This window comes from Octopus bimaculoides, chromosome 15 (assembly GCF_046866305.1).
Source record: "Octopus bimaculoides isolate indiv1 chromosome 15, ASM4686630v1, whole genome shotgun sequence".
In the NCBI taxonomy this organism is placed as follows: domain Eukaryota; kingdom Metazoa; phylum Mollusca; class Cephalopoda; order Octopoda; family Octopodidae; genus Octopus; species Octopus bimaculoides.
The window spans coordinates 25,145,016-25,155,411 of record NC_142942.1 but is presented as its reverse complement, the minus strand read 5'-3'; the positions used below and the strand labels follow the sequence as shown (position 1 = coordinate 25,155,411).

The following is a 10,396-nucleotide window of genomic DNA, read 5'->3' as shown; positions in this document are numbered from 1 at the left end:
TTGCGAATAGCGATGAATGACTGCCATCTCTAGCCAGCAAGGGTTCAGTACTGAGGACAGGTATGCACCCTGAAACCAGCTGGTCTACTGATCTTTCCATGCTGGAGGGGAATGGTTTGCTCCCTTACCTGCCATATATCAGACACAGGTTGTGAGCCATTAACCAACTGGAAAAGATGTTTTCCTCGGGTTGAAATATAGTAACATAGTTTTGCAGGGAACAGCAATGCAGAAGTGGCAACAAACATTACTGTTTAATATCGTTACTACTTGAATCTCTTTCAGAGATTTTACAACCAGCTCCTTTAGCTTGTTGCAAGATCAGTGGCTGATTGTTGCTTATTTGTTTATAAGTAGGGATGACTGCCATCTCTAGCAGGCAAACATCCAGTACTGAGGATAGGTATGCACCCAGAAACCAACTGGTCTACTGGTCTTTCCATGCTGGCAGGGAATGGTTCGCTCCCTTACTTGCAATATAGCAAACATAAGTGGTGTGTCATTAACATTGGAAAAATGTTTTCCTGGAGTTAAAATGTAGTAACATAGTTCTGCATGGAACAGCCGCACAGAAGTGGCAACAAACATTACTATATATATATATATATTAGTCTCTCAATGGAATTTTTACCCTCGTATCCATCATGGGTGAATGTATATACATGTTCTTTATCTTTCATCTTTTACCTGTTTCAATCATTAGATTGTATCTGTGCTGGGGCACTACCTTAAAGAATTTTAGTCAAGCAAATTAACTCCAGAACTTATTTTTTTTAAAGTCAGATACTTATTCTATTGAATTCTATTGCTGAACTACTAAGTTACGGAGATGTAATCACACCAACACCAGTTGTCAAGCAGTGATGGGGGACAAATATAGACCCAAACACAGATATATACATATATATACAGGAGGTAGACAAAATTATGGAAACACCTAGCATCATAATTTTGAAATATCTATAAAACTGTCAAAAGCTTGTTTATTTTTATGTTTTTTAATTTAGTGTTGCTTAATGTTTTGCTAAAATTGCTGTTTCTTTTCAGAAAAAGGTAATTAAAATTCATTCAAATGACAGATCTATCAGACTTTCGAAGAAGTCAAATTGTTGGTGGTCGTATAGCAGGTGCTAGCGTAACAAAAACAGCTGAAATGTTTGCTGTATCAAGAAGTACTGTCTTGAAAGTAATGACAGCCTCTGAGAAAGAGGGAAAAACCTCCTCGTCGAAACAAAATTCTGGAAGAAAACCAAAACTTTCAGACAGGGACTGTCAGACTCTTACATGAATTATTAGAAAGGATCATAAAAGTACAGCTCCCAAAATTAGAGCAGAGCTTAATGACAAGCTCGAGAACCCAGTTTCCACAATAAGAAAACCACTACTTTCAAAAACAAACGTTGCAAAACGTTTAGAGTGGAGTCAAAACCTACAGAATTGGTCCCTAGAGCAGTGGAAGAATGTTATTTTCTCGAACGAGTCACCCTTTACTTTATTTCCGACCACCAGCCGAGTATACGTGTGGAGACAGCCAAAAGAAGCATTTGACCCAGACTGCCTTCTTCCAACTGTTAAACACAGAGGAGGATCTGTGATGATTGGGGGGCTATATCTTAGAAATCCACCGTCCCAATGGTTTCCCTTCTTGGCAGAATTAATAGTCAAGACTATTTAAGCATTTTATCTGATCAAATTCATGCGGAACTGCTTCTGGAAGGAAACGCAATCTTTCACACGGCTAAAGTTGTTACTGAGTGGCATGAAATTAGTTTTCGCATTTATTGTATAAGAAGATATTTAATTTTGGGGAAACTGTATTTCAATTAAAGTGTATTTTATATATGCGTGTGAGTGTGTGTGTGTGCACGCATGTGTGTGTATGTATTAAAGAAAGCAAAAAATAAAACAAAACTGATAGTGTCCAGTAGTTGTTTCAGTATAATGACCACAGGAATTTCTGTCCAAGAAAGTTGTACATCATCTCTCTCTATCTTGGCAGTTCAGCAAAAGAGACCAATAAGATAAGTACTAGGCCTACAAAAGAATAAGTTCTGGGCCTTGATTTGTTCGACTAAAGGTGGTGCTCCAGCATGGCCAAAGTCAAATGACTGAAACAAGTAAAAGAATAAAAGAATACACACACACACATATGTATATAGATATATTGATGTGTATTTATAGATAAACTTACATGTATGTGTATACGCATGCACACATACCCTTCTAAATTGTTGGAATCATATTTCGTTCTGCTTTTCTTTCATGCTTGTGCATATACATGTATTATGACTGTGTTGTCATTGTGTAGTTTGCTCAGACTTGTATGTGGTTATATGTTGACACGGTTGGCAAGTTATGTCTAAAGTGTTACACCCTTTACCTTTGTATCTTAACATTGTGTACACGCATATTTACATACAACACTACTTAACCTACACAAATATATATATATATAAATTGCAGGTAATATATTGATCTGGCACATATATAATAGAATAAAAGTATATAGACAGGTAAATAAATGGTATCTGCTCAGATTATGACATTATATATTTATACATATATATATGTACAGGGGTTGGACAAAATAATGGAAACACCTTAAAATTTCAAACAAATTTATTCTAATATGGAGTAGGATCACCTTTGGTAGAAATTACAGCTTGAATTCTACGAGGTATGGACTTGAATTGTTTCCAAAGGAATTTTTGTCCATTTTTCAGCTAAAACAGTCTCCAGTTCTTATAGTGATGATGGTGGAAGATATCGACTCCTTAACTGATTTTCTAAAATGCACCATAAATGTTTAATAATATTGAGATCTGGGGACTGTGGTGGCCAGATAAGATGTTCAACTTCACTAGGATGTTCCTTGTGCTATTCAGTAACAACTTCAGCCGTATGGATTGGTGCATTATCATCCTGAAAGACTGTATTTCCCTCCAGAAACAGTTCCGCAAGGAATTTTGATTACCTTTTTCTGATGATATCTGAAAAGAAACAGCAATTTTCGCAAAACATATTAAGCAGCACTCATAATAAATCAAAAAACATAAACATTTTTTTGACAGTTTTATAGATGTTTCAAAATTACGATGCAATGATGCTAGGTGTTTCCATTTTTTAGTCCAACCCCTGTATATATATACATATATATATATATATATATATATATATATATATATATGGTTAACCAAATTTGAGTCCTCATTTAATTTTTACAAATTTCATTTTTTTTCATCCACACAAATGTTTTACTTCACAACATTTTTTCACTTCACAGAGTCTTTTTCTATATCCTTGCAAACTTTTTTATAAACACTATAACATTTAAAAAAATTACAACATTACTTGATATGACCTCAAGTTCTATCAGTAGGAGATATTTTAAACTTTCTCAAATTTTAAAACCATTTTAATCAATTTTTTTGTACCTCTAATGAGAGAAATGTGACTATTTGTATGGAAAATTTGCCCAATACAAACACATTTCTCAAAACGATTGTAAGGTTTTGTATGATTGCTTTTCTTTGGATTGTAATATTGGAGTGCTTGAAACCTAATATCTCGATGAACATTTTATGTATTTTGTATTCCCACAATAAATAACTTGACCTACGAAAATTTGTCATCCACTTTGCTTTATGTTGTATATATATATAAAATGCTTTATGGAATTTAAATAACAAGAAATTATTAACATTTGATTTTAAAATGTTCATGATTGTTGTGATATGTGCTGATATACAACTGGAATTGTTATAAGTTTGTAGGACTGATATTACATAGTAGGTTAAGTAGGTTAAAATAACAATAAGTTAAATCCAAAACTGAAAGAGGAAAAGAGAACGTGTGCTGAGAAAGCAAAAGCCACGAATATGAAATAACGCAAAAATACCAAAAAAGTAAAGAAGGCACAGGTGTGGGTTGCAGGAGGTGTGGCTGTGTGGTAAGAAGCTTACTTTCCAACTACATGGTTCTGTGTTCAGCCCCACTGTATTGCATCTTAGGCAAGTGTCTTCTACTATAGCCTTGGGCCGACTAAAGCCTTATGACAATCGATGGTGGTGTGTCCCCTTAACTTAGCGGTTCAGCAAAAGAGACTGATAGAATAAGTACTAGGCTTACAAAGAATAAGTCCTGGGGTCAATTTGCTCGACTAAAGGCGGTGCTCCAACATGGCCACAGTTAAATGCCTGAAACAAGTAAAAGAGTAAAAGAGATATACTTTTAAGTAAAGGTGAGATCCAAGGATCAACTCCATACCTTATTTTTGGATATATATACATATAATTTTTGCTACATGGAAATACTCAACCAAACTCTGGAAAAGGCTTTGATGAAATGTGTCAATGAGAAACAGTATGAGACACACCTGCACATCAAACCAATCCTTTTGGGGTTCAGTACATCAGTTCATACCAGTACTGGAGAAACTCCTTTCAATGTAATGTTTATCAGGCAAAGAAATTCAGACAGACAAAACAACAGACATCACTGTTAGGGATTTAACAGAGGCCAAGAAGAATTCAGAATAAAAAATGATGAAGAATATATTCAAGACTCAGAGCAGAAAGAAAAGAGATTATGATAGGAGACACAGTGCCAACGAATGAAATATTACAACTGAATCGCTAGTGTTGCTGAAAAATAATAACAATCATAGGACGCGAGGAAAATTGGAGCAGAAATGGCTTGGATCTTACATTGTTGCCTCCTAGAAAGAAAAGGATGCACAAAACTGATGTTTCTTCTAACAAAGAACTGAAAAACCATCTTGTTAATTTAAAAGTTTACAATCCACACTATGAATCAGATGAAGAAATGTCCAAAATTCCAAGTTTTCCAAACCATCTTAGGTCAATTTTGTGTGCCATAGCTGGATGTGAAGTTGTAAAATGAGTAGAACAAGATGACAGGAAAATTGAAGAGAGGGATGTTGAAATACATCCAGAAAAACTACTTGGTATACAGTGAGAAAGGATATTCAAAATTCATGGAGGAGGATGCATATGCAGCACTAAAAGATGCTATCAAAGTGGAGGAGGAGGTTATCCCAAGTTCATGGACATGTCATACATATGGCAACATGACTTCAGATGGATGGCCTGTTGTGGCATGTGAAACTTTGTTAGTAACAGATTTGTTTCATGTTGAATGTGCAGGTAAAAACAACTTCAAGAATAAACAGAACTGTTATATCTGTATACCAAGACAGACTCAGAAAAGATAGAGAAAAATCTTAATTTTGATGAAAGACTTCTATTTTATTACCATGTATAAGCATGCATACATGTAATTTCTCTCTATATATAATTGTAATAAAATACATGTTTCTAAACTTCATACAGAGGTTATGTTCTGAATTATGATGCGAGGAATTTTTGTCGAGAAGGGAGAATTTTTTCCTTAGGATGAAATTCCCCAGGGGCAAAAATTACCGGGACAATTTTTCCTAGGGAGGAAATTCGTCACAGTCAAATTTTCCCGAGGGGAATTCCATCTAGAGGAGGGAAAAAAACCCCAACTGCTACACTGGGTTCAGTCCCACTGTGTAACACTTCGGGCAAGTGTCTTCTCCTATAGCTTCAGGCCAACCAAAGCCTTGTGAGTGGATTTGGTAGATGGAAACTGAAAGAAGCCCATCGTGTATATATATATATATATATATATATATATATATATATATATATATATATATATCTATGTGTGTATGTCTTTGTGTTTGTCCCCCACCACAGCTTGATAACCGATGTTGGTATGTTTATGTCCTTGAACCTTAACTGTTCAGCAAAAGAGACTGATAGAACAAGTACTAGACTTAAAAAAAGTCCTGGGGTTGATTTGTTTGATTAAAACCCTTCAAGGTGGTGCCCCAGCATGGCTGCAGTCAAATGACTGAAACAAGTAAAAGATCAAGAATAAAGAAAGGTCTGCTAAAAAGTCTGCTACCAAGAAAAATGCTGCAAAAAAATCTGCTACTAAGAAATTCAAAACTGTTGCTAAGAATATAACCAAGAAATAAATTCATTGGACATTTTATCCTCCAGTTCAGGATTTTCCTAGGATCCCTGCCTTGATCTATTATGAAATATCAATACCATAGACTTACCTCGTAACTGTTATGGGATTATAGCAGCAAACATCACAACCATAATGAACATTCCAAAATAGAACTTTTATTGTTCTCTTGTGATTCAAATTCCTTAAAGCATTTTCTCCATCTACAGTGAAGCTTTTATCTTTTACTTGTTTCAGTCATTTGATTGTGGCCATGCTGGTGCACTGCAGGGTTACTGTTGAGCAAAGCAACCCCAAGATTTTTTTAAAGCCTGGTACTTATTCCATTGTTTTCTTTTGCTGAACCACTAAGTTATGAGAATGTAAACACACCAACACCAGTTGCTAAGTGGTGGTGGAGGACAGACACAAAACACACACACATGCATGCATTAGAGTGGAGCGAAAAATGCAAATTTCAAAATTGGTAACCAAGAATCAATATTTTTCTGCAAATTAGGGTTAAAAGAAAGGTGTATAAAGAACTCTGCAGTTAAATATTTTTTTAAGGCTTCACAACTCAATTGAAAATTTTAAAATTCGCTATTTTTGGTCGAATTTTGTAACAAATACATATTTCTACATAGCAGAATGCAAAGCAGTAAAAATAGTATCCTTAATAGGTTGCATACCAAGTTTCAATACAATTGACTAATATCTTGAGGTTCCACGACTATAAAGAGAACAGGAGTGTGAACATCTCTCCAGTGCTGCTGCAATGGTCATTGCGTGTGGACATACATTGTACATGTGTGAAGTTTTCTGTTTTGTATCTTGACTTTAGGCCATTGTATCAACATTAATGATCGTGTTAAATTAAGTATTGTTTACATTTAGTGATGACTCATAAGCCAATAATGCGTCATGATATTGAATACCCAATATTTGATACTCCATGTGATCTTAGCAAACGAGTTTTGCTAGCTTTACAAGGATGTACTAAAATGTGTTTTATTTGAGTGAGAAAAAAAAAGAATGTAGTTAAGAAAGATCCTTCAGTTAAACAAATTGTCAAGTTTTAGTAGAAAAGATAATTCTTGTTTGGCAAAAGGCATCTATCCCTTCAGTCAATTAAACTAAAAATCTTAAACTTTTATCTGAAGTACCAATTCACAATTAAACACAACTTTTCCTTGGAAAATGGGGCTCTAAATGTTAAGATGATTGAAAAATGGATCAAGTGGTAAAAGACATTGTATTTCCAATTATACAATGGAATGCTTTCTTTGTGCCATGATAAATGATGAATGGAGCCACATTTGAGAACTAGCAAGGAGGCGTATAAAGCAGGCTCAAACACAGTATAAAGTGAAATCTGTGTGACCATTCAAAATTCCTACCCTAAACTTTGCTGCCTCAAATTACATGGACATAATTAACTGGTAGGACACTATTGTTACTGAACCACCTCTAACACAGGCATTTTCTGATGAAGAAATCGATACCTTCATTCAACAGCAGCATTTGATGCAACTGGGAAAATTACCATGCCACATCCAACTTGTGACAGAAGCATCATCTAATGTTTGTGGTGAGAACAGTCAAGATGGTTTCATTAGGAAATGAATCAAATCAAAAGAAAAAAATTCTGGTGTTTGAGACAAAAAAGGGTTTCAAATTGAAAGGTAAACAGCAATAATCAATAAGAATTATTTAGTTTTAGCTATTTTGAACATAACAAACAATTAGCATCATGTCGTTTTAGGAATTTCCAAAACAACAAATCTTTGTTCCATTCTTTATTTGAGAGTGAGAGGCTAATTCTCGTTTATGAAAAAAATTAATTGGCTTTATTACTGGAATGAAAAGGAATGCACTACAACAATTTGTATTATTTAGTTACATGAAATTATTTCGAATAAATTGGAAATGTTTTTATCATCAAAATGTGTCGAGAATCAAAAATTGGTTTACATGTTAGCGCATGTAACACATATATCCGGTAACCTAGTATTAAAAATAATAAAGAAAAAAAAGTTGAAAATTTATTTGAAATTTCAGGTGTGTTGCGGAGCCTGAAGATATAAATTTTAGAGCTTGAGATTTTAACACACTTGTTTTTAAAGGATTTTGCAAAAGAAAATTGATTCATAACAATGAATGTAAAAAATAAAATGAGGAACAACAGTGTTATAAATTGATTTTTCGCTCATTATTCAAAATTTCAAGTAGGCTGTGGAGCCTGAAGATGTAAATTTAAGAACTTCAGATTTTAACCCTTTCGTTACTATATTTCTGACCAAAATACATCCCCCATGAGTTTCAATTAAATTCTAAAATAATTATGAATTTAGACTAATGTTATATATATGTGTGTGTGTGTGTTCTTGATATTCTTTCAGAGCAAGTCGTTTTATACCCATTACACTATTCTTCTTTTGTTTCTTGGCTCCAGTGAGGTGTCTCGGGACATTCATATCGTGAATGTTCCAAGCCCTTTCCCCACCCACCCCGTTCGCGAGCGCGCATTTTTTTTCTTCATATTCGTTCCCAGCGAGTTGTTTTACACCCATCAGACTAATATTTTTTAAATTTTTGTCACCGGGTCAAACGCTTTAGTTTGACCGCCCTGATTATGCCATGGACGTAATAAATTCCAGACCACATCGTACCCTAGGCCATGCTGACTAACATCATTGTCTCTTTTCCCTGTATAAAAACTAAATCCACAGCAGTACCCAGTATTTGTCTCACAAATTTTCCAAACTTTGATCCCCTATTTTGTGGGCTTTCCTGGCATATACTGTCGGAAGCATACTCTTCCTTTATACCCCACCATGCCCTCATCGACGGATAAGTATCTCTCAGGCTTGTAAAATGTTTTATATGCATTTTGAATGCAGTCGATGAGAGGTCTTATTTTAAATATGGGATCAAAGCTTGGTTCTCCACATACTAGGGGTTCTGCTAGTGTCTCGCACATGCTATCTTTTTTTCCGGCTTGTTTACATTCTGGGTAACGGTTTGTTTCCGCAGTAATCATTTCAAACAAAAATAAGAAAAAGAAGTCTAAAGGTTAATAAAAATATTTTTAAAATCTTTATTCCATTCTGGTGTAAAAATCATCCTCGCTGTCGCCGTCGCTGCTTTCAGTATCGGATACAGAAATATCCAATTCATTATCGTTCACCACGTGCTTTTGTCGCTCATTCATTCTTTTCTTCGATATCTCCATATCTTCTGTTGAAAAGCCTTCAAATTCGGAATCACTGCTTGATAGCATGAAAGTCCTCTCCATCTTCAAAGTTGAAAAAAATTAATGCCGCAAAAAATGTGGAAAAAAAATCTTCCAAAATTCCAGAGTTCAAATATCATGCCAAACAATGTCAGATACAATAACTCAACTGTTTGCAAAGTGAAATCTTGTGTTTTAACGAATGTACTAACGAGATTTGGGTTCAAATTTACATTTAAATAACAATGGGTACTCTCGGCCGGCTATGGCTGGGTTGGTCTTATGAACAGGGTTAGTAACGAAAGGGTTAAAGGATTTTGAAAAAAAAATAAAATTCTTGAAATCATATTTTGAAAATCTGTGTAAAAAGTACCTTTTTTGCTCCACTCTAATATATATGTACGACATGCATCTTTCAGTTTCTACCAAATTCACTCACAAGGCTTTGGTTGGCCCAAGTTTATAGTAGAAGACACTTGTCCAAGGTGTCATACAGTGAGACTGAAACTAGAGCTATGTGGTTGGGAAGAAAGTTTCTTACCACACAGCCATACCTGCACCTATAAATACAAAAATATATAAGTCATAATCTAATCTGATACCAGTTATTTGCTTGTCTATACTTTTATTCTATGTATGTGTGTGTGTATGTAAATTTTTCACTTTACACATAAGTAAATACAATACATACATATACTTGGTAATAAGTTACATGTGTATTCCAGAGGGTACATAATAATTAGTCTCAGCAAAGCATTTTGAAAATGCAACAAAAGTTGTTTGGATGAAAGAATTGACAGAAAGAGTTAAGCCTTTATATACAATTCGAAGAAAATATACATGATCTTCCACTACACTGCTTGATGAGAGGTCTTTGAGAACAAGAACTCTCATCAGGAAGTGTAAAATGACAGAATCCGTCAGTGACCAGCAATTCTAGAGGTTGAATACAGAACTGTCAAAAATGGACAAATGTCCCAAAAATAGGGACACAAATGTATCCAACTAGATGAAAGTGTCCAGTATAGAATTAATGGTGGAATTCCGGTTTAAGCACCCTATATAAACCCTCATAATTAAAAAAAAATTTTTTGAATCTTCAGAAAACTTTTGCAAATTCATGTTCTATACAAAGGAATTCACAGAATTATTAAAAAAATT

At 34.5% G+C, this 10,396-nt stretch overlaps 1 protein-coding gene across 3 annotated transcripts in view; it reads right to left on the bottom strand.

The window, feature by feature from the left end:
- Positions 1-2,601: 2,601 nt before the first annotated feature.
- Positions 2,602-10,396, bottom strand: part of LOC106872103 (pyroglutamyl-peptidase 1) — a 48,722-nt gene continuing 40,927 nt past the window's right edge. The window contains exons 5-6 of one of the 3 annotated variants that reach the window (XR_016244444.1): positions 9,609-9,795; positions 2,602-2,990 (exon numbers count right to left, since the gene is read on the bottom strand). Coding sequence is in view for 1 of the 3 variants with exons in the window: in XM_089363609.1 (XP_089219735.1) it covers positions 9,696-9,795 (100 nt within the window). In the remaining 2 variants the exon portion in view is untranslated. Of the gene's footprint in view, positions 2,991-9,070; positions 9,796-10,396 lie in introns of those variants that run through there. The other 2 variants (XR_016244443.1, XM_089363609.1) reach the window with 2 other exon arrangements.